General features: G+C 32.2%; 3 protein-coding genes across 6 annotated transcripts; all 3 read left to right on the top strand.

Annotated features, from left to right (window-relative positions):
- The first annotated feature begins 4,163 nt into the window (after positions 1–4,163).
- Positions 4,164–9,605, top strand: LOC129288525 (uric acid degradation bifunctional protein TTL). 4 transcript variants are annotated; one of them, XM_054925147.1, is made up of 6 exons: positions 4,164–4,258; positions 4,349–4,596; positions 5,247–5,304; positions 5,679–5,780; positions 7,856–8,009; positions 8,919–9,605. In XM_054925147.1, exons 2-6 carry the CDS (start codon positions 4,367–4,369, stop codon positions 9,374–9,376), a joined length of 1,002 nt encoding a protein of 333 aa, XP_054781122.1. In that variant the 5' UTR covers positions 4,164–4,258; positions 4,349–4,366; the 3' UTR covers positions 9,377–9,605. The 4 variants fall into 4 exon arrangements, with proteins under 4 accessions (XP_054781122.1, XP_054781124.1, XP_054781121.1 ...); XM_054925149.1 differs by having other exon boundaries at positions 4,180–4,596; positions 8,958–9,605; XM_054925146.1 differs by having other exon boundaries at positions 4,181–4,596.
- Positions 9,606–9,723: 118 nt separating this feature from the next.
- Positions 9,724–11,233, top strand: LOC129288526 (late embryogenesis abundant protein 6-like). The gene is made up of 2 exons (XM_054925150.1): positions 9,724–10,027; positions 10,988–11,233. The coding sequence occupies exons 1-2, from the start codon at positions 9,791–9,793 to the stop codon at positions 11,183–11,185; spliced, it is 435 nt and encodes a 144-aa protein (XP_054781125.1). The 5' UTR covers positions 9,724–9,790; the 3' UTR covers positions 11,186–11,233.
- A 1,129-nt stretch (positions 11,234–12,362) lies between these two features.
- LOC129288429 (3-hydroxyisobutyryl-CoA hydrolase 1) lies at positions 12,363–23,784 on the top strand. Its single transcript, XM_054924991.1, has 14 exons — positions 12,363–12,488; positions 13,091–13,171; positions 13,604–13,672; positions 15,222–15,285; positions 15,506–15,585; positions 15,687–15,770; positions 16,629–16,713; positions 17,040–17,125; positions 19,798–19,919; positions 20,712–20,772; positions 20,882–20,980; positions 22,763–22,864; positions 22,955–22,996; positions 23,473–23,784. Exons 1-14 carry the CDS (start codon positions 12,456–12,458, stop codon positions 23,611–23,613), a joined length of 1,149 nt encoding a protein of 382 aa, XP_054780966.1. The 5' UTR covers positions 12,363–12,455; the 3' UTR covers positions 23,614–23,784.
- The last annotated feature ends 2,824 nt before the right edge of the window (positions 23,785–26,608 follow it).

Raw genomic sequence — 26,608 nt, forward strand, 5'->3', positions numbered from 1 at the left:
AGTTTATGTACACTACTCAAACCAAAATCGAGCTTTACAAAGAGTGTAGCAGATATGCTAGCCCCTGCCCGATTCCCTCCCTAGCTCAGTCTCACTAGTAGTACCTGTAAAATGATAATCCACAAGGTGAAATATAAATCTCAGTAACTAAGATAATCTACATTATTGATTAACAAGCCAAGTTATAAACAAGTATTAAAATGAGTAACATAATTACATCATATAATAATACCACAAATTTGCATGCATAATTCCTAACTATCCGGTCCTCCAATACTCCCGACCGTACCAATAGGCTATTTCACAGAATCAAACCACATGTATGGTCCCCAAGCTCACCATCCATGATAAGACTACCTAGCCAAGGTGTCCTAAACCACTTCTGGACTACTGTTTCCCCCTATTACAAGTAATTAGGGTGTCATTACTCCAACACCACATCCTACAAATGCTAAGGAGCATAGTCCCTAACTCCGCACCCTTTTGGGTACTAAGGAGAGTAAGTCTCCAACACCACACCCATTTTTGGGTACTAAGGAGAGTAAATGCTGCACTTGGCGTCCCGAGGGTCATCAATGTCATATAGACTTAATCTTTACTATCTCCACTAAGGTGACCTCCCACCCTCTAATATGCCACATTTCACTACATATCTCCACTTGATCATGCATAAACAATTTTTCAAGCAAGTATAACAAAATCTTTCCATTAACTTCAAAAATATAGAATTTTACAAAACCAATACTCCACTTTTTCTAAAATAGATAACCTTTAAAGAATTTATGCATATATACTCAACAAATCATAGAAAAGCACTTGAGAATAACTTATACAAGGTAATAAACAATGCAAATTATCTAGTTACCTCAACCCTTTTGTTACTAAAAGGGTTACCCGTGGTACTAATTCTCTTCTTGTGTCAAAGTAAGTCTTCCCACACCACAATCTACATCAACAAGTATTATATGTTAATTTTCATTTAACACAAGCACCATTAGCTAATAATAACCTCCCAATTCTCCCACTTCTCACTCAAATTCTCAACAAATAGACTTGTCAATATCAGAATTTATTCACTTCATCCCTTTAAGTCTCTTTCTATCTCTATCACAACATAAAACTCAATATCTCAACTTATCACACTTCAACACCCTCTGATCAAGTTGGGGCTCGATCCAAAATTCACTAAACAAGAAAATAGCTTCCTATTACCACATATCCAAGATCAATAAACCTAAATTAAACCTTTAGAGTCAATAGAAACCTTCAAAACATTGACTCATGGCTTAATCCCATCAGACCAAATTCTCACCCTTCCAAATCCCATAGAAAATGAGATGAAAAGGTAGAGGAGAAGGGTAGGAAACTTACCCAAGAGTTTGGAGACTCAAATGATCTTCAAAATCCTTCTAAATTGATGCCCTAATAGTGCCCAAAGTTGCCCCCTTCATGCTCTAGGTTTTCCACCCCAAAATTTGATTTTTTTTCTGCTAATTCCTGAAAATTTAAGTTGCCTGCTATGCCGTGCGTCACATATCACACCACGCAAGCCGTGGCTCACAACACAGCAAGCAACAACTTGATTTTGCTCCCCCCAATGCCTCCCGACTTGATCTGACTTTCATCCTATTTCAATTTAAAGCCAAATATGACCTAAAAATTTAATTAGCCACCCAACAACATAATTAAATAAATTGATTATATTTTTAACTAATTTATCCCTTAATTAGTCCATTTTTTCAAATTTAAAGTTTTAGGATGTTACAACCTTCAGGGCTTTCTAGACTTATACAGAGTAGGGCCATGACCCCCTATCCTAGTCTAGGATATACTCACAAATGCAAGTGCACATGCTTCCTTGCGTGCATCATAGGCATCACTCACATACTTGCATACATAATCCTTTCACAACATTACTATTCTAGTAGTTCATAAAATACAATGCATACAATTTATATAAAATACTTGTAAATAATTTTACAAACTAACAAATAAAAAGGTTACTCTAGTTACCTTTTACTCTTATTACCCAGGGTTACCGTTCTTGCTTAACTTCTCAACTTGTGTCAACTTCTACAAGCAATTCTTGGATGCTCAATCTACACAACAAACATCTCTTACTCAATTTCCAACATTCACACATGGCATTAATTTAGTTAAGCCAAATCCCTTAATACATGAAACAGTTCAACTAACACCTTTTAAGTTCACATGATTCATTCTCTATAGTCATTTGCTTTTAGGCCACTCAAATGACCTAAGACATTCCTCTTTCTCACCTGTTTATCAATTTTCCCATTCTCAACCTAATAACATAGGTTTATTTAAGTCTATATCTTTAAAGTTCAACCATTAAATTTTAGACCAGTTGCAAAACCTCAGTTTCCCACCCAAGACCCCTTTTCAAACCTATTCATTAGGTTTTAACTCCTTAAAACTTTCTAGTTCAATTTCTCTACTAACCAAACTTAAAGAAATTAGGGTAGAAACATAGTATAAGATGGTATGAAGCTTACCAAGAAAGTCACGAGTTAGAGTAAACTCCCAAACTTTAGAAAATTGAAGCCCTTGCAGAGCCAAGCTCTTCTCTCCCTCTCACACATGTGTTTCTTCTTTCTTTCCTATGATCCATGAGCTGATCCACAATTTGACTTATCTAAATTATGTGCCATGCACTATGGAACATGCAACACATGTTGCGACGCGTGGCACAGTGAGACAAATCTCACTAATGCTTGTGCATTAAGTCCAAAATTGTAGTTTCTACCATCCGATCCTATAACCACACTAACCAATCAACACCACACATTAATCCCCTATCTAAAACCATAATCAATCAACTAATTACTAATTTATCCTTGATTAGCAGCTAGTTTTCTTGAATTGAAATTCAAGATGTTACAGTTGGTTCCTTGATAAAATTTTCTAAAAAAATCAATTATAAATATTGATTCAGATAGTTATAAATTTAGGTATTCTAACGGTAAATAAGACATTTAAATTTTGAATATAACTATTAGTTTGCAATTGAGATTCTTGTTTGTAACTATTTGAATCAATATTTGTATTTTTTTTTTGACAATTTTGTTAGGAACTTAACTATCATAAATTTTTAGTTTTCTGACTTTATTATCATTCTCCCATAAAATATTGGAAGAATGACATTAAAATTTGAAAACAATAAATTTATAACAAGTAGGTCCTTGACAAAAATTTTTAAAAAATCAATTATAAATATTGATTTAGACAATTATAAATTTAAGAGTTTTGATTGTAAATAAGACATTTGAATTTTAAATGCAACTCTCAATTTGCAATTGAGATTCTTGTTTGTAATTGTATGAATTAATATTTGCAACTTATTTTTTAAAATTTTTTATCAATGATTTAACTATCATAAATTCTCAGTTTTAGGACTTTATTGTTATTCTTCCTTTAAAAATTCCATGGACTATTTTAATTTTATTTATTTATTTTTGTGTAAATTAGGGAAAGGGATCTAATACTACTAATTTTTTTTTATAAAGACCATAAAATTAAAATTAAGATTAAAGACCAAGGTAAATGTAATTGACTATTATAACCTTAATATAAAACTTGACGACCTTAAAAGTACTCTTTTGTAAGGTTGTTCAACTTTCAATTTCGCACAAAAAATAGTATTAAATTTAATTAAAACAATATAATTTAAAAAATGTTTATTTTTAAATAACTGAATCAATATAATTTTTTTAAAATCTTTACTTTTAAAATTAAATCAATAAAATTAAAAAAAAAATCTTTACTTTTAAAGAATTATTCAGTTTTGTCAAGAACACCCATCTCAATCTCTATACTGTGCATTTTTAAGAGATATAATATTATTAACCTGTAATTCCTGGAATTAATTTAGCTATGTTTTAGTTTGTTATTGTCAATCTCCTTGTCATACAAAAAAATATTTTTTTTTCTCAAATAATACGTTTATGTTAGTAACTATCAAATACAAGGTGCGAAATGTGGTTAGAAAAAATGTAGAAGATATAATTAGAAACAACATAGTATTTTTAAATTTATATTTTGAATTTACTCTTTAGGTGTAATTATTTTTAAGATTCTTTTTAATAAATATTTCTTTTTTCAGGTTATTTGTTATAACTTTTCCTTTATTATTATCTCTTTATCATAAATCTATTTTGGTCGGAGCAAAATTGACCGTTCCGGTACCCCACTACTCGCCATTGACTCAGTGAGTGACCAACTGACAATCAAGACGACGGTGAGCGGATTGAATTCACAACCTCACCGTTCATCAGCCTTCAATCCATTGTCTTTTGTGATTGAACTTCGTTTTTCTTTCCGATCTCAGAGGCCTTGTATTTGACGAATGGATCTGTGTTTTGACGAGAAGGACTTCTTAGGATGCTGTGGGAGTGCCAGATTCGCCAAAGAGATGGCTATAGCTTCTCCTTTCTCTTCTCTTCAAGACGCCATATCTGCTGCTCAGGAAATTTGGTTCAATAAGGTTGATGTCAATGGCTGGCTTGAGGCTTTCTCGGCTCATCCTCAGATTGGAGAAACCCGTGCTTCCGCTCCAACAACTGAAACCAGCTCTCAGTTCAGTAATTCCTTAAATTGCGTTCATTTTCCCCACAAATTGTAGGATTCGAATTAGTGCGAATATTTGTTTTTCTTTTATTTTTCATTTGGATTTTGGGATATTACTTCTTAGTCGTCTGGTAACTGGTTCCCAAAAGGATCAAACTAATCATGGATTCTGTAGTTGGTCTAATGTCAGGATTGGATTTATAGTTAATTATCTGTTTCATGCGTTTATGTTGATAATATACTATAAGTTTATAATTAAAATTGCTTCCGTTTCGTAGCAAATGGTTGATGCCTTTATAGTTTATAAAGCCTGACGATCCATTTGTGCTCTTAGCATGTTGTTAAAGGTGGCTGGATGGTTTGTTTTCTTGAAATATTTCTTTAATAAGATTGCTCGTGCATTTCAACTGACAGGCCACTAGAAAAATGAGACTGCTATTGAGAGTAAATAGCAAGAAGGAAAAAGAAGAAAATGATAGTACTTGATGCAAATGTTTTTCTCTTATTGATTGTATTTCTTCGATTGTCCCTTTTAATTGCATCTCATGCAACTGTGTCATGCGTCTTCATTATTTTGTTAGCCACCTTTGAAAATAATTGACTGAAAAGACTCAAGGTCAATGATAAGATAGTAATTTGTCTGAGAAACTATTTTTCAGGTGGAGTAAGGGAGAACAATCAACTGCTTTAGCTACTGCTACGGGTACTAGCTTACAGGTTTGCTTATTGCTTTCATTGAAAAGTTAGAAGTTCTATTTAATGACTGTTTCATATTTCTTCAAATTTTATGCATACTGATATCTGCTATCATATCATTTCAGAGATCAGTATCCATAAAAATTTTGATCAGATTTCTGTTTGTCATTTTGCTAGAAAGTCGGCTAATCCCTGTGAGATGATTTGCTAGAAATATTTGATCTGGTTTCTGTTTTTCATTTGTGCTTGCAACCCCATTTAGCTGATTTGTCGGATAACATATCTATTGTCTTTATTATTGGAAAGATTATTTCATGAATTAACTGATATTTATGCAATTTATAAATTATAAATGAAAGTTAGTCACCTAAATGTGGTCCATTTGACTTGTGTAGGAATTATATGAATGGAATGCTCGCTATAGACAAAAATTTGGGTTTATATTTATCATTTGTGCATCTGGGAGAAGCACTGATGATATTCTTGCTGAATTGAAGGTAAAATGGAATTCATGATTCGAAGTTGATTGTAAATTTACTTGATTCTTGTATTCTTTCTTCTTTTATTGTATAGTTAATTAATTGTCAATGCAGATGAATAGCTGTTTTGCTTTTGATGACCTTGAGTTTTGACCTGAAGATGATCTATAGAGTACGTTGTGGGATTTCTATACTTAGTGTTTACTATAATACAATGTTTGTTGCATTGGGCTATGAAATACTCATAAAGACTAACTTTGTGAACTTTTTAGTGGGACCTTGGAAGGCTAAATTTTATTTGTTAGGTACTGCTTAGCTTTTGAGACAGGATTCTCAGGATTTGAATTTGAAAGTGTCAATCAGATATGAATCGAGAACACAAAATTGTTATTGGAAAGTAGATGGTGTTTGGTGTGGCTTGAGAAAATTTATACTATGATATTGATAATTTCATAATTGATATTTATGCTCTCTCATAGAAACTTTTTAGTTTGGAACAAATCATGCAATATTCCAATTTCTTTGTTTCAGAAATAAAATTTGATAATGATTCCATGGTTAAAATCTTCTTAGGGGATTTTTATACTATTAAGAGAATATATTCTACAGTTTTTATGAACTTTCTAACTATGGACTGATATGTAAATCACTAAGAACTCTAAAATCACAAATCCTAACGAAAGATGTGACATATGAACCTAACGAAACTGTATTATGCCTACTATATAGTTATAAAACGTAAATATCTTAGAACAACTATGGAATATAACTGCATGCCTCAAATATACTTATAATTTGGGTTTGTATTCTTTCCTCAAATATACAAATATGAATGAATGTGCTTTATTATATAAAAGATAATGCTTCTTACCCTTTCCTTTACTAAGTTTAATAACCATGGAGCCTTACTGTATTAAGGAATGAGAAAGATGTGTTGGAGCACGAGGATATTCTTCCCAATGCTTACATTGACAGGGGTGTGAGCTTTATTATTAAATTATGGGTTTCTTGATTACTGTAGTCGTTTTGGGACAGATTGCAGTTAAAAAAGACGTAGTCATGGCAGAGAAAGAATCAAAGAAATGGGGTTGGAGACTTTTGTGTGAGAAACAATGATCAATCTATACAATCTGTTTGCAAGGTGTATCACTAGTCTAAAAGCTTAAATCATTGAGCATATATCAGAAATTTATAGGATGTGGGATGTGAACATGGACAAGAAGAAGAGTGCAAGTCTGATTTACTGTGGTGTAGCAAAGCTTGTTAGAAAGGAAAATTAAGTTTTGGCATAGTTTAATGATTTAATACACGTAAAGATAAAATTCGAAATGAGCACATACGTGAAAAAGTGAGGGTGGCACCTATTGAGGAAAAAATGGGAGAAAATCGGTTGAGATGGTTTGGGCATGTACAAAGAAGACCAAGGGAGGCACCAGTGAGAAGAGTGGAACATATAACTTTGAGTCCGATTAAGAGAGGTAGAGGAAGGCCTAAGAGAACATTCTTGGAAGTTGTTGAACGTGATCTCTTAATTAATAATATTTCTAAAAGCTTAATAAATGATAGAGCACAATGGCGTCTTGCAATCCATGTAGCCGACCCCACCTAGTGGGATAAAGGCTTGTTGTTGTTGTTGTTGTTGTTATAGTTTAATGATTTAGAGACTATGCTTAATCTTCAGGGCACTTGTCTGCATTATGAATAGTTTATGTAGTTATTGGCATGAGTGTGTCTTGCAATAAACAAATAAATAGTAATAAAGAGGATTAGTGTGCTCAGTTGATATCAGTTGTGTTAATTTGGAACCTTTCGCCCGTTCTGTAAACGTCAATCTTCAGAAATAGTTCATATGAAGTTCTGTTATTTTTCATCTGTGTTTCTGGAAATATATATTCCTCTCTGAGGCTTGTGTCTTACTAGCTTTCTATGATTTGATTTTTTGTGCATTGATTTGCTGAAAATCAGGCAAAAAGGAGAAAAAAGGATTTGATGAAAATGAAATTCTAATTTCCTGCAATTCATCAAGTGAAAATGCTTGTTGACTTTGAGCTTCAAAGCTTGATGCTAATCACATCTTGTTTTGCACTGCACAGCGACGTTATCCAAACAGGCCATTAATTGAATTTGAGATTGCAGCTCAGGAGCAAATGAAAATCACAGAATTGCGCCTTGCAAAGCTTTTTTCATCCGCAGCAAATGTTTCTTCTGCAACTGACAAGTATCCCACTGGTGCTCAAAAGGCAGAAGGTGAATTTTTCTTCTTTCTTGATTGGTTAAAATGTCAAAGCCCAACACACTTCACAGTCAAATTTAATTAACTCAATGCTTCTATCAGCTGTGTTTTGAAAAATTGGTAATACTTAAATTTCGCATGACTTATTTAAAACCAAAAAGTACTATTATCTCTCATTTAAATTCTTCCATCATGATTTTTGAAATAGAAATTCCAAATCAAATATTAGAGTGTTTCTTTAAGTTAAAAACTAGAGAATTTGTTTTCATGCATTAATCCTAATGCTACAATAGCTAAACTTGTGTCCAAATCATACATAATCAAGCTATAGTGTATTGCTTACTTTATGAGGAAAAGAGTAAAATAGGTCAATTGACTAGAAGGTATACTATCAGCTTGAGTGGGTCTTTACCAAAATGGCTCAATACAGGACGTTGTTTAACATTTTTGCATGTCTATTTTATGTTCGAATTTCAGCTTGAAAAACCATATCCGTACTTGCTTTTAAAAAAAATTCTTACTCCACTAAGAGCATAATGAGTGTCATATGTTATGCAACATCAACTTCCGTGGGTCCAGCGCTGCCTTCTTATGTCTCTTTTGCTTGTATGAGTAGTCATCCTTTTTTCTCTAGCACCATTCATTTTTCCCGTTTCTATTTTCTGTTTTTGGTCTTTATGATTTAGCTTCTTTTTGTTCTATTTTGTTTTTGTTACTCTTGTCCAAATAAATAAACCTAAATATTTCAGCACTGTGCTTTTCCTTGGAAAATTACAATATGAACATGTGCCCTGCCGAACTATATATGTAGTATACTTGATCTGCTTAACCACTTGCATGCATATATAATTTTTCCATCTTTACCTAGCCTGTTTTGATTTTTTTTTTCTCTTTTAATTTTCGTTTCCTCTTAACAATGCTAGAAGATCGTTTAAGCATTATAGGTGGGCATGTGAATGCAGCTTCAGAAGCTTCAACTGGAAAACCAATTCAAAGTCATAGTAGAACTCGTCCACCTATTACCACTCATGTTTTGGATGTTTCTCGAGGTTCTCCGGCTGCTGGCATTGACGTGCTTTTAGAAAAGTGGAAAAACACAAAAGCTCGACCAACCTTTGGAGAGACTGATAGTGGCAGTTGGGTGTTTCAAGGGTCTTCAACTACAGATTCCGATGGTCGAAGTGGTCAATTGATGAGAATAGTTGACGACATTGATCCAGGGATATACAAGATAAGCTTCAACACTGGAGAGTACAACCCAGGTGGTTTCTTTCCATATGTATCGATCGTTTTCGAAATCCGGGAATCGCAAACAAGGCAACATTTTCATGTTCCTCTGCTGCTTTCACCATTCTCATTCTCTACTTACCGTGGAAGCTAGGATAGGACTGAGAAGGATCAACCAGGACATGTACCATAAGTCAATAATAAGTTTGCCAGAGTGGTGTTATTGTTAACTCCTAATGGCTTGTAGAAAGATTTTAAGTTTCGTGTAAATGCTTAAATATATGGAAGTGAATGTTATATCTGTCTGCTTTAGTTAAGATGAAAATCAAGCTTTCAAATATTGACAATGATAAGATTGTGCCTTGTTAGGCATACCAATCTCACTTTCTAATTTCCTATTTTTGTAGTTCATTTTTTAAATTGTAGGAGAATTATATTCTATGTTTTAATTTTGGGAAAAAAATGTTATATACGTGTGCATATGTCTTCTATTTTAAGAAAATAAAATGTAATACATATGTGTACAATGAACACTTGGTAGGAGAAAAAACCATAAGAGTTGAGAAAGATGGGGAGAGAATTAGAGCCAATAGACATATTTAGCTTGTTTCATTCTAAGCATTTGTGTATGAATCTCTGTGTGTGTGTGTGTGTAAGAAGCAGTTTACATTGTTATTTTCTTGCATCTGAGTTTTTATTGCAAAGTTATATAAAACAAATAATAAAAATGCAGGCTGTGAAGGAAAAAATACAAGATATGAATGTCATGCGCAAGGTGAAAGCAGAGGCAAAGGCTGAAGAGCAGGTATGACATGCATGGCAGAGGATTAGGAGAGTCTTAATCCATGACATGCATCTCATTCAAGTTTCAATGCTTTCTTTTCTGGTGTTAAATAAGATGTTATTGTGTTGAAAAGGAATTGACATAAAATAGTGATTATGAATTAAAAAAAAAAAAGCAGAGAGACTTTTGCAAATATAGTTTATATTATAGGATCAAATTAAGTAAATAGCCCAATATTTATTGTATTTTGCATAGTGGTCGGTTTATTATGCTTGTCAATAATACACCGTTGTATATTAATAATAAATCCCTTATATATTAATATGAATTGACAATGCTCTCAAATTTTCAAAACTTCGATTTATATTATTTGGGCACAAGATTTTATGGTAGAAGACATAGGTTTTTGTTTTTTTGGCCATATAGAAGAAATAGGTTACTACACACTTCTCGTTGTTTTTCTTCTCTTTCTCTTTTTCTCAACAAAATATTTCCTTCATTTCAAAATATTTATCTTTTAACATTATATAAAGTAATTTTCAACTTAAATTGACACAAGTGTTAAGGGCATAATTCCTAGCACTTATAAGTTTATGAAACAAGTCTACTGAGGAGGGGTCATTAAGATAGTTCTCATTAAACAAATTTTATCTACACTAATTAACAAATGTAAATTTTTTAAGATAAATGGACAAATTACCTTTTGAATTTAATAGCATCATAGACTCTGAACTTGTTTATTAAATAAATTGTTACTTCAACTTTTAAAAATAGTACAATATAATTTTATGAGTAATTTGCTCATTTATTCTTTTTTTAACATACTTTTAATTTCAATTAATAAAATAAGCGTTTTAGAATCTTCAATGACACATGTTTAATGGTGTTAAAAATTCGATTTAAGTGGAAGAAGAAGAAGAACAAGAATTTAAAAGTATTTGATTGATTAAAATACCATTGTATTAAAATATAAAGATACAGGTAGTGAAGGACATTGCAAAAGCAAGAATGGAAGTAGCTCATGAAGTTAGGTTGGCCAAAGAGGCTGAAGCTGCAATGGAGTTGCATGCTGCCAAAGCTCAACAGAAGGCTCAACAAGAATTGGCTAAACACCCACCAAACCAGTCTCACGCAGCTCCTCCCACCATCAATTCCATCGACGATCCCTCTTACACTTAGATAGGTTCTGTGTATTATATGAAGTATCACCAGGAAAATGTATTACTCTTACCGTTCAATATTATAAAACATTCTTATTTAGTTTATGCTTTCCAATGAGTTAGTCATTGACACTTAACTTTAAAGTTTTACATTTTTTTCATATTTACTTTCATTTAATATCTTATCTCAATTAAAAAATTTCATTAATTACAAACCTAATTAAGTTTATTTTTGAAAAACTGAATTCTCTTTGACGCTATTTACAAGTCACTTTTAATATATCTTATAAAAATTAAGTAAAATTTTAATTTCACTAACTTTATCTTAAAATCTAATAAGTTTTACCTTTACCTAAAAAAGATAAAAAGAATTAACTTTTAATAATTTTTCTTAGTATTTAATAAGGAGAGAGAGGTAAAAATGAACATATAAAATAGTGAAGTGCCTTTTATAAATAGGATTGAAATTAATCTTCTTTACTTGCCATATAAATAGAAATAAAGGAGTATTAATTATGCCTTAAAAAATCTAAATTACTTTATTTTTTTTGAATATGATGTTTTTTTAAAAAATGAATTTAATTTAATTTAATTATAAGTGCAAGTTCCGCTTGTTTTGTACTTATCCAGTTTCTTTTATAAGTAATTTTTACTAACCTCATCAATAATAATAAATAAAAGTATAAAGAATAAAAGTATGTAAAATTTTAAATATACCCTTATAAAACAAATTCAAATGATAATATCATATTATTTTTTTTTCTTTTATAAAGAATAATATTAAAAATACTTTTTAAATATTATTTTAAAAATTTTACTATAATTTATAAATAAAATTAAATAAATTTTTTAAAATGTACTTTATAAATAAGATGAGGAATATGCATTAAAGGCGTCCCCAATGTTACAGTAACTTCATAATTAGTGCATTCAAAAAATTAAGCGCGTGTTTAGACTTTTTAAAAGTAAAAAATGGAAAAACTTTTGTAGTAAAAATATAATTAGAATTAAAAATTTTAAAATATGATTCATTTGTTTTATGAAAAATAAGTAAACACACTTTCAAGAAAATAATTGAGAAACGATAAAATGGACAACTATATAATTAAATATAATTATTTAAGTGTATTAAATTATTAAATGTTCACTTAGAAATGAAAAAATGTTTTTAAATGATTAAATGGACAACTATATAGTGATGATCCTTTCAACAATCGGATATTGCCTTGCGTGTCTCTACTGGACTGTACAGAGTTTGAGTTGGTACAGCTTTCTCAAGTTAACGAACTATGAGTTCCCACACCAAAGGCGACGAGGATCAGGTCTGTTTATCCTCAAATGACACACTTGTAGATTTCGAATTTACTTGCTCTGTTTGGAAACCGCACAAACTCGGAGAAAGCTCGAACTCCTGTTCCTTTTTTCAATTTATTTGTTTTAATTTTCTCTTAATTTGTGACATTTTATCAATGGAATGGATTGTTGATACTCATGCTTATTGCTTTCGAGGGTTGTATGCGTCTTGTTCTGATTATTCGAGATGCCCTGTTTTTGGGTATTTTTCTTTTCCTGTTCTTTTGTCATCTTCATTTTATCTACACATTTCCTTGCTTAATTAGCTGATTACATTCATGGAATAGGAAATGGGTTACTTGTATTTGTGTCCTGAACCATTTTGACGTCTTTATAGACATCAGTGGATTGAAACCATTTTTTACTTCATTATTATGACTTAAGAGGATTCATTTTAATCACACATCTGCTTTGTGTATCTTTTCACTTTTCATGAGGCTTTGTTAGTCTTTTTGAATTTTGATGCAATATTGCTCCGTTGATTCTCTAGGGGTATCTCAACTATATTGGCATCTTTTCTTCTTTCTTTCTGATTTTTTGTTGATTCTCTTTCTGTGTGAATGTGAAACAGGTTCTGGTGGAACATAAGTTGTCTTCGAGAATTCTGATACTAAATAGGCCTAGGCAATTGAATGCCTTATCTTTTCAAATGGTACAACACTCATTTACAATATTTCTCAATGCGTTGTGTTTTTTCTTTTTTTACTTTTTTTTTTCCCCACACAGTCTTATTTGTTGAATGGGTTAGGTTTTGTATTAATATGACTGGAATATCAGTTTATGACAAACATGTGTTGGGGCTAACATTGAGCCTTCAGTTTTAAATTATTTTGTACTTTTTTAAGCCTTTTCTTATTGTTTGCTATCATCTGCTTCCTTTTACCTTAGGTTGACTCAGAAATCCAGTATACTTCTGAGGACCCAGAATATCAATTCAAATTAATATTTACCAATGTCCTTAGAAGTATAGTTTTTTCTCATATGTTTGTCTTTTGAAGTTTTTCTTCTATTGGTTAAATTCCAGTTCTATGTTTACTTCCCCCCTAACTTTCTCTGTTTGTTATTCGGTCTTCTCCTAATGTAGGTATCTCAGCTTCTGGAGCTTTTTTATGACTATGAGTCAAAATCTGATATAAAATTGATTGTCATGAAGGTACTGTGCATTGAATGTGCAACTGTAGTATTATTTCTTGACAGAGAAATAAAAGAAAGTCCTACCAATGCTGAAATGGAATTATCTCTTATGTAACTTTGTTTACTGAAGCTAAGTATTCTGCTGTTATATACATTTAGGAACCAGGATGCAATTTTTTTTTCCCTATATGGACTCCTAACTGGAAAATAAGTATCTCAACAACTTCCTGCTAACTCCTCTGACCTGTTATACAGGCTTAGAGCAGTGGGAGGGAGATTCCATTTGGTTACAATCTCAAATGAATGGATACTTGTTACAAACAGGCCTACGAATACTAACAAACAAATAACTATTCATTAATTAACAACTGATCATCCTCCCTTTTATCATTTTTGTTGGAGAATGACTTGGGCCTCTAAACACAAAAGGGTTTTTCATATTAGTCTTATTTATTTTATCCATTATATCCCTGATGTTTGGGGTCCTAATAAATCAGTTTTATCTCTCTTTATTTCCTAGATTATTTAGGATTTGGTGTAACTGATTTAATGCTACTCTCTTCTCTATATTGTACACCCTACTCCTTTAGAAAATGAATAATACGATTTCTGAGTTCTACAATTTCTAATTTGTAACATATCTTGACAAACATTCATATGGGAACTTAGAGGTTTCTGCAGATTCTTAGCAAACCGAAATGTATGACTGGTCTCTTTCTCACCAGAAAATCTGAATGAAAAACTTTAGCAAAGGTGTGCATCAAGACATTGACCGTACAGATCTATTACATTCAACATGCATTATTGACCTTTTCAGAATAAGAGTGAGGATGGAAGGGTGATGGAATGGGTTAGAATGGATTGACCGTTCCTGTTCATGTGTTTGGTGATTGCAGGAATAGAATTAAGGGCTTAGTAGGAAGGATGTTTTAGGTTGTTTTTTTTTTTTTGTTTTTGTTTTTGTTTTTTTTTTTAGGGGGGCTGGGGGAGCTGCGTGAAGTATCTTATTCTTCATCACTGTTTGTATGTTCAAAGGGTAATGAGGTGGGGGTGGATTTGGATGGTTCAGAATCCATTTCACCCTATCTCATGCTCTATTTCCCCATCCCCTTCGAACTTGGGGTTTGGGCAGGATTGGGCTTCCTTATGATACTCTGCATCCTTCCTTCATTTATAATACTCTGAAATCTGAATAAAAAGGGCCACTACTCCTAGAGTAAAAGAAAACTGATGACTCGTCACTCCTACATAATAATAGACTCTTATCCTATTATCTCTCAATTTGCAGGACCTATTAACAAACTCTTAATCTATTATTTTTTGATTTGCAGCACTTGTTCTTTACCCTCAAACGGTTGACTAGTTTCTCATCATCTTTGAATATTTCTATACCTGATAAAAAAAATTCATGTAGTTTTGTACATCATTTATATATTTGGCTGAGTTCTACTATTTAAACAACGTATGTAATTTTGTAAATTGTGGCTGATTTTTACTTCAACATGAAGGGGGATTAGCTATATCATCAGCATCATCTTCTCATCATGCATCTTCTGTTTAAATATCAGGGAAATGGAAGGGCATTTTGTGCTGGTGGTGATGTTGCGGCTGTTGCTCATTATGCCAAGGGAGGTATGTTTTGACCTTGTTTCTTAATAGGCTGCATGACAAATCCTCAATATTCAATGTGTGACTAGGATCTCATTTTTTATGGAAGCTTGGATATCTGAAACCCTGTGCTACTTTAAGCTCACCAATGTAAACTTGCAGAACCTGCTGAATCACTTATTAGTTTTCGATGGTAGGATTGACTAGTAATGCAAAATTGATCTCATTACTTTCTTTGAAATAGATAACTGGAAGTTCGGAGCAAAGTTTTTTGAGATTGAGTATCAAATGAATTATTTGATGGCAACATACAGTAAACCTCAGGTGAAATTTTTCTTAATGAAAGGCACTCTTTCTGCTTTGTTTTATCAATCATCACTCTGATGTATGAAATTTTTCATATTTTGGTCTGCAAACTTTTGAAGATTTCAATTCTTAATGGAATTGTCATGGGCGGTGGTGCTGGTGCTTCTATTCATGGTAGATTCCGTGTTGCTACAGAGAATACAGTATGTTTCCAATCCAAAATATGATTACTAAATTCTATGATTTGTCTGAAAGAATTGTCTGATTTGGTTGACGGTATATTGAATTTTCAATGTTGTTAGAACCAAACTGGTCATTGAATTAGTTGGGCCACTGATTCATTGAACCATGGTTGGACTGATGTGAGTTAAAATAATATTTTTTAAATAATACGTGCGAAAAAAAATAACTTAGATAATATTCATCCATATATTGTCATATATGCCCAAATATGTCTTGTAATATTTGTTCATATCAGTCTCATACATGCGCAACTTAAAATATTATTTATTGTCCTAGTATGCTAGATTAATTGTCCAACCAAGCTAGTACAGGTTGCCACGATTAACCAAAGCACTAGTAAATCATCAAATACATATAACACTCAAGGAGAACCAACCAGAAGACAAATCAAAACACAATATAACATAGTTTTGGGTTTTTGATTTTCTTTTTAAGAACAAAAACTGGTTTTGACCTGTTTTTCACCGGTTCTGGCCAGTTTTGACTTGTTCTGCACCATTTAACTTTTTGGCCAGCTTTCAAGGGTTCCAGAATGGACATATGGCTGGTTCTTGGTCTGATTGGTCAAACTAATGATCCAATCTGGTTCTGACAACGTTGAATTTTGTCTTTTATACATAATGTCTTTTATGATAATTGTAACCATATGACTATAACTGCTTTTCTATCCAAATGTTTTATTTTTGAGGAAAGTTATTGATGAGGGACAGTATAGGTTATCTGATGTATGACTGTAACTGTTTTTCTATCCAAATGTTTTATTAGCTTGAATTTCTGTTTACATGTTTTAACTCATTATATTGATGGACCATTTTCAGGTCTTTGCAATGCCAGAAACAGCTTTAGGACTATTTCCTGATGTAGGTGCCTCATACTTCTTGTCTAGACTGGCTGGATTTTTTGGTATATCCTTAATTCCAATCCCTTTAATTGTTGACTGTTGTACTTTTTAATCCCTTTATATCAAAAGATCCCTTAAATTGAATAGACTCACCATCTACCACCAGTGAGTTCCTCTACATAAATGTGTATGATTCATTGCTAGGAGAGAGCAGATAGGTTAACGTTTTCTTTGATTTTGCAATGTTTGTCTTTGTTGATACATGTGCATTTGAATTATTCATTATACTTCCAACTAATCAGTATTTCCAAATGGCTAAAGAAAATATTATAGTGACATTCCATTTTTGGCTTTTCTTTCCTTCTTTCTATTGGAAAACAAATTGCAGGAGAATATGTTGGTCTTACAGGTGCTAGGCTGGATGGTGCAGAATTGCTTGCATGTGGCCTTGCAACACATTTTGTGCACTCATCGGTATGCCTTGTAGTTAATAACACGTAGATTTGAATTTTTTAGGTAATTTTGGATTATAATACCAAGAGTTCACTCATAAGGAATAGACGTGCATCATCTTTTAAAATTTAGTGTGGCCTTGATCTTAAGAATGAAGTTTAATTATCAAAAGCCTGTGCATCATATTATAATATTAAAAAGTTAGAGCGATTCTTTTTGCTTTTTTCTTCAATGTTGGTGAGATGTGCTTTATCACCTGGTGTTTGGCAAGTTACTGCCTTGTACCTTGAAGCAAAATCTAGCACCTGAATGAAGCGTCATCCTGCTATATTTATAGAGGACCAGTTTCAACAATAGAAAGGAATTAGAGAGAGAACGAGACTTTGGGTGTCTAAAGAAACTTTTTATCCTTAAAAACTAGCCTGTCAGGAGCTGACCCATTCATGCTTTTATTTACTCCTCTAAATTATCCTCTCATCTGAAAACCGTTTTGGCTTTGAGTGTGGATGAAGCACTATACCTGAGATGAAATTAAATAAGTTGGGGGATGGAAACAACAATGATTGAACTCCTTACTGATTGGCAATAAATATTTTGATAGCACGTCTTCATCATAGAAGTTTAAATTTCTTGTTTCATGGAGTTTGATTTGTTTTGGATGTTTTTGATTATCTTGTTTTCAAATTGATGATTTTCTTTATGGTTTTATATTTTGATAATTTATATGTGTTTGAAGCTCAACTAAACCCCATGTTTCCAATGGTTAACAACCTTCTATTGTAGAGTAAAAATTGTCTGGCATATATTCAACTAGACAAATTGGTCCTCTTTGTCCCCTTTCAGTTATTGTTTGTTCTGGTGCAATTACACTTAAACCCCTACTGTTTGTCACAGTTACACTCTCTTGGTTGTGGGAAAAGTGTCAAAAGAGACCCTATTAAGAACACTATCGAATATTCTTGAGCTGAAAATTTAAGTTTTTAAAAGGCTTAAATAAATAGTGAAGCATATTTCTTAACTCTTTAAAGTGGAAAATCTATGATCTATGCAGCAATGTTACTTAAGGAGGGTCACTGTGCCTAATAAGTGTATGGCATGGGCTAGATACATATACACAGAATATTCCATCTAATTTTTGCTTGTTTGCTTACATTATGAAATTTTGGATACATCTTGAATATGGATCCAGCATCCCATCAAGTTGAAGGGGACTGGATTCATCTTAAATATGCCCAACATAGTCACAGGATATTTTTCTAGATTTTGCTGTGATGACTTTGGGGGTAAGAAATCTATCTCACTTTTCTGGCATCTAGACCTTGCTACTCAGCCTGTCTATTAAGTACTTCAGCTTTAAAATGTTACCCAATGCCCTTGGTTTTTAACATAAAAAAGAGGCCACATAATCTAGCTCTTCAACCTAACAAGGGTTTTAGCCATTCTTTGAGCCAACTTAAGGAAATGGAGGAGCAATTGCGTAAAAAATGGGTACAAGATCTTTTTAATGTTTAAAAAGCTTGAGGGGGAAGTATTCTTTTTGCTGTTTTCTCCCAAGAATATTGGATGTTTTGTTACATTTTAAAAATGACGTACTGAAGTTGGAATTAAACCTTAGTTCAAGGGAGTGGTCTGCTTTGTTTTAAAGCTGATGTATTAAAATTGTAATTAATTTTTGTTGTTTTCGTGGAAGTGTTTTGTTAGTTTTTGAAGGTTCTGGTTGAAGGGTGTAAGTTGTAAAATGTAATTCTCCCTTCTAATTTAGGCATCAACCTTGGTGACTATACAAGCAGTAATAGTATGGTAAGGCTGTCTTGTTTTTAGATAGCTTTACACTGAACTTTTTTCTTGCACACACACACTCTCTCTCTCTCTACAGATCAGCACTGATGTATAAACTTAAGTGGGTGTTAATGCTTATTTCCTCTTGCTCTTAAATTAGCTTTCCTATTGTAACACTATAAATGAAGATTCAAAATGATTACTGAATTAACTCGGTCAAGTTCTGTGAGCGTCTATTTAGAATCGTAGATAGGTGAAATGTAAGAACAGTACAACTAGTGTAAGCCTGATCCACTAATCATTGACACAGTTATTTTAAGTTAGCTGTTAATCTTATTTCATATTCTTGTTCTTTTTCCTTTCACATACTAACAGTTATGTGTACCAAACATAACTCAGCTTTTCCCTTCTTCATTTGCATTCTCTTAAAATATCAACATTCAAATCTAATGCTGCCATGGGTTCGCTCTTTGTTTTTTTTTTGTTTTTTTGTTTTTTTGTTTTTTGTTTTGTTTTTTCAGTCTCTTGCTGAGAAGTCAGCTTACTATTACAACACTATCATTAAAGCCTGAACTTTATCTGTAATAGATGCTGAGTCCCTTTTCGTTTGGAAATTACTTCTGTATTACAAATATAAGTTTGAAATTTGGTATCCATTTATTAATGTGTGATTCTATCTCTTGGATGAATTGAGTTGTAAATACGGTTACTAAGTGGCATACTTTTGCTCAAAGATCATGCAGTATAACTGTGTCAATGTGTCACAGATAGGCATAGCTGTGTGAGCATAGTTCATGGTTTTACATAACCTTGTGGAAAATTGACTTGATTTCTGCACTGTTTTGTGGGATCTTCATTCTGTTCTAGTAGATATTTGTGGTGCTGATTTGTTTCCGTTTATAATCATTGTGCAGAAGTTGACTTCCTTGGAAGAAGCTTTATGCAAAGTAGAATCCAGTGATCCTGCTGCAGTGTCTGCTATCATTGATAAATATTCTGAGCAACCCATACTAAAGGAGGACAGTGCTTATCGCAGGTTGGCATGCGATGCACATCCACAAGCACACACTCATATGCACATGCATGCGTGTGTATGCATACACTTGCATACTAACATGTGTTTGCAAGGCATGAAAATGTAAATTGACAAAGCACATTTGTATAAACACATGCATGCATGCACAAATATATGGAGGATTTGTGCTTGAGCTTTTGTCAAAATTTCTCAAAGTGCTCCCAGAGTGTAAACTCACCTTCAAAATAGTCCTTCCGTTGAATAACTCTTACCAAATTGGCTAGTGAAAATCCCATCCTTATCTGAGAAAAGGCTTCCCCTGAGTGAACAGGTTAGCTGCTTGCTTTGCTTTAAATTTGTGAGAAGGAGCTATTGAGGCGCTGTATTTGGTTAAATGATTTACCACAATTATTATCATATCCAATTCATGTGACCAAGGCAACGTCCACAAAAAAATCCATACTTATTTCCCCTAAAAATTGTTTTGGCACTGGAATCACTTCTAGTAAACCGGCTGGTCTCATTGCTTGGTATTCTCTGTTTCACATGTTTCATTTGAAGCTACAAAAGTTAGGATGTCTTTTTTCATTCTCATCCAATGCATTACTTTTATATATTTATATTGGTGTGACTTGAGGCTGTTTATTATACAAATTATGCTTATAATGGTAAAGTTTTTATTCATATAATGTTAATCCGCCTCCCCACAAAAAAGAAAAGCTTTGTGGTTTTCTTCTCGATGTGTTTTAATTGAAACAAAACACCACCTTTGCCTTGTGTGTTTCTTTTATCTCATAGTGGTTTGCACTGCAGGTTGGATATCATCAATAAGTGTTTCTGTCGAAGAACAGTTGAAGAAATATTATCTTCTCTTGTAAGATATGTCTTCAGTTGTAATCTTATCCACTGACAATCTTGTTCTGCTAATTTCTTTTCATTATCAAGTATGAATTATTCAGTTGAATATTGTCTTACTGATTTAGGAGGGGGAAGCAATGAGTAAGGCTGATGAGTGGATATCTGCAACTATTCAGTCTTTAAAGAAGGCATCTCCAACAAGTCTTAAAATCTTTCTTAGATTGGTATGTCTTATAGTTCTCTTTATTTCTACTCTATTTATGAATACAATGACAACAACAACAACGTCTTGTCCTACTAATTGGAGCCAGCTATATGGATCATATGATGCTATTGTGCTCTATCAATAATCAACTCTTTAGATCCTTCCTCTTGTCCTTAATATAAAGCAAAGTTTGGATGTTTTTTTTTGGTTCTTAGTACAAGACAAAATTAGAGTAAGTATTTTTTTTTCCCAATTTTAGCCCTTGTTCATTTATTATCATTTGAATTCCTAGACAACAATTTATTATGGTTATTAATTGCGAGAAGGGTAAAATTGGAAAGTTACATATTTTTTAACAATTTTAAAGATATAACTACTATTTCTTAATAAGCATGAAGATGGTTAACTTTGCGTTGTATTAAAGATTGGAGGGAGCATTTATGAATGATCCTTAGTCAACTATCTCCTCTATTTATGAATGATCTTGAATAATTGGTAGAGTTCATTAAGGAGGGCATGGAGAGAATGAATCACGGGAGATCTGACTATTGATAGCACTTATGATTTGTAACTACTGCCTTAATTCATTGGTTGAAAACAATGTAAGTATTCAGGTTTATGCTTTCTGGATGAATGTGTTGGAACCACTCCATCTTTTATGGAAGAAACAATCAAAAGTTGAATTTGGACCCTTGACTCAAAAATTTTCCGTACACGAGTTATTTTTTGTTTTCAGGCCTGAATACGACTTAGTTGACCTAAATACAGAAATTAAGTTATCTGTGGTGACATTCACTTGGAAAAATAAATTGATTTTAGTTGCCTGCTTGAACTCAGTTGGGCAGATTATACCAATGGTAGCATTTGCATGTATGTGTGTAATTAGATTGTGAAGTGCTTTTCCCCTCCTTTTGCAATGACCAAACCACTATTCAAAATCGCCATTTTTAGGATGTCTGTTCCGTTTTTATCACTTTGATTTTCTTGCTTTGATTGCAAATTTTATTGTTATAGTCAAATGGATTGAAAGAAAAATTATGATGACAAAGACATTTAAAAAATGATAAAAGCTTTATTAAATGATTAAAGATGTAAAATACGTATGTATTATTAGGTGAGTTGGGGCTAACCTCAATAAATAAATCATGCAATAACCTTTAAAATTTTAAACAGGTGGATGAGTCATAGTTGATCCATTGTTTTTCAACGACTTCTAAACCCCTCCAAGACTGAATTATTTGCCACCCTTTAAGTCTTGTCCAATCAAAACATGATTATCATAATTTTCTTCTGATGATTATGTTGCCTAGGAAATGAACAAAGATGAATGTGAATTGAAGGGAATATCAGAATCTGGTGGATTATGTGTAATTCTGTGAGAACATTGCAGAATTGTTGTGCGTTGCGTTATAGTCTTCTAATGTAAATATTGATAAATACAGAGAAAGTGAAACACTTCCGCCAGTGCCTTTCTCTCTCTCTCAGTGAATAGTGATTTTGCAATCCTGTGATTGCTATGTCTGGTGATTAGAAAATGCTAGTATGTCAAAACTCTGATTAGTAAACAATCATGGACACTTCTTTTTAATCTGTAAACTTGAACGGTATTAACTCTTTGAAGTGTTGCTAACTGCAAGTTACCTCCTCATCTGAAAGGAGACAACAGTTTGGCTAGCAAATGTTAATAAAAAGTTTGAACTTTACTGGTGTCGTTGCGATCATCAGTAGTGTTGATTTCCTTGAGGATCTTTGTACAAGACTCAGAATTTTGTTTATCTTTATTTCTCTTTTGTAATTCCAGATTAGAGAAGGCAGGGTTCAAGGTGTTGGTCAATGCCTTGCTACCGAGTATAGAATCGTCTGTCATGTTTTGCGAGGAGACTTCAGCAAGGATTTCTTTGAGGTTTTCAGTTGACTTGGAAAAATAGCTTTGTCCCCCCCATTTACAGTACATTTCATTCATGTTTGACACATCAAATTCATGCGCTTTCAGGGCTGTCGAGCTATACTATTGGATAAAGATAGGAACCCCAAGGTTTGTGATTAGTCCGATTGTGTGCCATCATTTGTCATTTATGTGATTAGTCCGATTGTGTGCCATCATTTGTCATTTATGCACATGTTGATACTATTAACTTTATCTTAATCCTTGACAGATTGGTAAACTTTTAACTTGTTTAATCGTTTCTTACAATTTGGTTCTTCATTCATTAAAATCCTGACAATGAAAACATCTCATCCTATTTCTATCTAAAATCTAAGGTCCCTAGCAATCTGTTGACTGGAGCATTGTTTGTATGGCCTTGAAGTCAGCAGGCCTCAAAATTTTGGATGGAGATGAGATAAAAGGACAAGATTATTGTCATTTTTATAATTGTTGGGTTGAATTGAATGTAAGGATCTGTGTAGAACCAAATTGAAAGTTCTTTCTATCAGGGACCAAAGTAGGGTTTTCATCTGTCAGTGAATCATGATATTCCACTAGTTCTTACATTGTTATATCTTCTTCAGTGGGAGCCTTCCAAATTGGAGCTTGTAACTGATACAGACGTTGACATATACTTCTCCAAGGTGGACGAGGAATGGTGGAACGACTTGGAGCTTCCCAAAAGGTTCGACAATTTGCCTGTTTGGGCCATTTCAAAGCTTTAGAGCATCATATCACCAATTCCTTGCCAACCAAAAGCATAGAATTCAACTATGAAATAATATGCCAGAATGTCAGTGTCAATTGGCTTCTTGAAACATTCCACATGGTAATCCATTGACTGGCCATGATATGTATTTTATAAACTCAGTATATATCAATAAGTTGAACAGTTACATAGGACTTGATGTTGTATAAGCTTACTTTACATTACAATTTAGAATAGTTGTTTGTAGCAGCATTTAGACTTTTTTTTGGGTTAAAGGAAAAAATTTCCCAGAAAGTTTTGGGTTTGGCTTGCTCAAAAAAAAAAAAAAAAAAAGGAAAGAAAGAAAGAAAGAAAGAAAGAAAGAAAAAAGGTTTAATTGGCATAATGTTACCTTAAAAAAAAATAAATGTTGCCATATAATAATGTTTGACTAACATTGATTGTTAATTGAACAATTTTGACTAGGTTTAAAGGGAAATATTGTCATTGGAAATATTGTCTTGGGAGATTTTTTTTTTTTTAATGTACAATTAGAACATGTTTGGTATCTGTTCTTAAAAAAAAAAAAATTTATTTGGATGAATGTTTTGAATTTAAATTGTTTTTAAAACTATTTGTAGAAATATGTATCTTAGTTTTTATCATGACAAATTTAGAAAATACGTTGTATTTAATAAACTTATTTTACCCCAAGAGCTTAAAGGTATTTAGTTTGAAGGTTAATTTGATCATTTTCGTTGTTTTTTCAAATATTCCTAAAATTTTTGTAGTGTCTTAAATTTTGAAATTCTTGCTTTCTTCTGCTTTTGTCTTTTGCTTTCATAATCTTCCAAGTTGTTTTATCTTTCTTTAAATCCTTATCTCTTTTGAAATTATCTGTATGATTTCAAAACCTGAGCATGATATATTCATCCTTTGAGTTTTGAATTTTTCCGTGAGCTTTTGAAAATCTCCGGCGTTATTGATAAGAAATTTCGATATGCTCTATGAATTTCCAAAGTAATTTCAGAATTTCAAAATTCAAAGTTATTCCTGCATTTAAAAAATAATCTTGTCTTTTTTTAAAAAAACAAAATCTTGTCTTTTTTTTCTTTTAAAAAAAAATTCTTGTCCTTCGAATATTGTTCTGTATTTCGAAAGCCTCTAAGCACTCACTTTCTTGTTTTTGATGGTGGCTCCTTGTTTTGAAATTCTCTGATTCACGTTTATTTCCCTTCTATGTCTGGAGTTTCGATAGTCACTTCGTATTTTGAAATTCTATTTTCTATGTTATAATTCTTTCGATACAAAGCCATTTCTTGAGCTTTCCAATTCTTAAACATTGATAATTTCAAATATTTCTTTAAATTTTAAAATTATACTTTCTTTATCAAAATCTGAACTCGTGCTCTTCGAAACAGACCTGGGTAATTTCTCTTTGTTACTTCTGAACAAACTTACTCCAAATTCTCTGGTTTTATTTCTCTTATCATGGGTTCAATATTCCTCGTCTCTTAAATTCGTGATTTTTGGGCTTTAATTATTTATTCCTTGTTCTCTAAATCACGATAATTGTATTTATTTCGGAAGTAACTCTGTGTTTCAAAAATAAACTAATATTCTTTCTTACCTATGAATTTCGAAACTCTATTACCTTTCGAAATTATCTCAATGGTAACAATATCAGAATATTAAATGCATATTTTGCTTTTAGACTAAAACGCATAACCTTATCGGAAAAACCTGTTCCATCCATCTTTTATGGGTAAATCTCAACTTTTAGCATTGGTTAAAATTGGATAAAGCAAACCAACAAAGATCAAGATGTAACCGATAAATTTATGAGTCTAATGGATAGTTCACACCAAACCAATATAAATTGACTCATTTATGAAGATAAAGATAGAGAATTACAATGGACAAGCTTAAGCATTCAATTTTCATCTACTATTTGTTGTATTTGTTTATTTTATTACAAATTTTATTGATTACATATTCATTCTTTTGAGAGAAATTTATTATGATTGATCATTAGAGTGAACATCCTCTATTCATTCCTAATTACCTTTGTAAAGAAGAGTAATACAAACTTATAGTCTTATTTGTGCCAAGGCTTCCAAGATCTCGAATCAATTTTGGAGGAGATAGTGAAAAATATCAAGTGACCCGATAAAACTTGAGAATTGGATGTAGACAAGTGATTAGCTAAACCAAGATAAATTGTTGCTGTTAATTTTCTTCATCCTTATCGGCTAATATTTATGATGATGGCATCTGTATCTCTTATCTATTTATTTAAAATTTATATGTACACCATCCTCATTTAAAAAAAAAATTGAAATATGCTAAAGTTGTTTTCATTATATTTTTTTTTTGTTTTTAAAATACATTATATTTGATTAATAAAAACTGCAATAACCTTGATTCATTACTATTATAAGCCACCACTATTAATCACTAGTGATTATCACCATCGATCAATTTTTAATTATAAAACTTATTTTTAATTAACACAACCAAATAGATTTTTTTTTACTTTGGTTTGAAAAACAGTTTTAAAAATTATATTGCAAAATAAATTTTAAAAATAAAAAACGAAAATATAAACCAAACAGGTGCTTAGTATCTTAAACTTTTAATTGTGCATTATTTTTAGTTTAAAAATGTCCAAATAAGAAGCATGATCTAATAATCTATTATCAATGTTCAAAAATGGTTCACGGACTTGCTTAAAGTTCACTGGGGACAAAACCAATCCTACTCAAGCAATTCACAAACTTGCTCTTCAGTAAATCTCTACCTGTGTACATAACCACGAACACACAAAGACTTACTTGTACCTTCTCGTAGGCAACATAAACTAGCCCAATATAGGAGGGAGGGACCTAAGTGAATGTAATTGAATTTTTGGTTAATTTGGCCGCAATGCCACCCTACCACTTACTTCTCTTATTTTATTTATAAATTAATTTTAATATATTTTATTAGTATTAAGAAAAACTTTAAAATTTATTAATTCTATCTTAAAATTT

The sequence above is a fragment of the Prosopis cineraria genome, unplaced genomic scaffold (genome assembly GCF_029017545.1).
Source record: "Prosopis cineraria cultivar Desert tree isolate PC_DT_omini unplaced genomic scaffold, ASM2901754v1 PC12, whole genome shotgun sequence".
Classification (NCBI taxonomy): Eukaryota; Viridiplantae; Streptophyta; class Magnoliopsida; order Fabales; family Fabaceae; genus Prosopis; species Prosopis cineraria.

Excerpts from the sequence above, each read along its gene's own strand:
- LOC129288525 (XM_054925147.1), top strand. The coding sequence starts at position 4,367 with ATGGATCTGTGTTTTGACGAGAAGGACTTCTTAGGATGCTGTGGGAGT. Across the intron at positions 5,305-5,678 it reads CTACGGGTACTAGCTTACAG|GAATTATATGAATGGAATGC; the intron begins GTTTGCTTATTG and ends TGACTTGTGTAG. Across the intron at positions 8,010-8,918 it reads TGGTGCTCAAAAGGCAGAAG|AAGATCGTTTAAGCATTATA; the intron begins GTGAATTTTTCT and ends TAACAATGCTAG.
- LOC129288526 (XM_054925150.1), top strand. The coding sequence starts at position 9,791 with ATGGGGAGAGAATTAGAGCCAATAGACATATTTAGCTTGTTTCATTCT. Across the intron at positions 10,028-10,987 it reads AGGCAAAGGCTGAAGAGCAG|GTAGTGAAGGACATTGCAAA; the intron begins GTATGACATGCA and ends ATAAAGATACAG.
- LOC129288429 (XM_054924991.1), top strand. The coding sequence starts at position 12,456 with ATGAGTTCCCACACCAAAGGCGACGAGGATCAG. Across the intron at positions 13,673-15,221 it reads TAAAATTGATTGTCATGAAG|GGAAATGGAAGGGCATTTTG; the intron begins GTACTGTGCATT and ends TTTAAATATCAG. Across the intron at positions 15,586-15,686 it reads CAACATACAGTAAACCTCAG|ATTTCAATTCTTAATGGAAT; the intron begins GTGAAATTTTTC and ends AAACTTTTGAAG.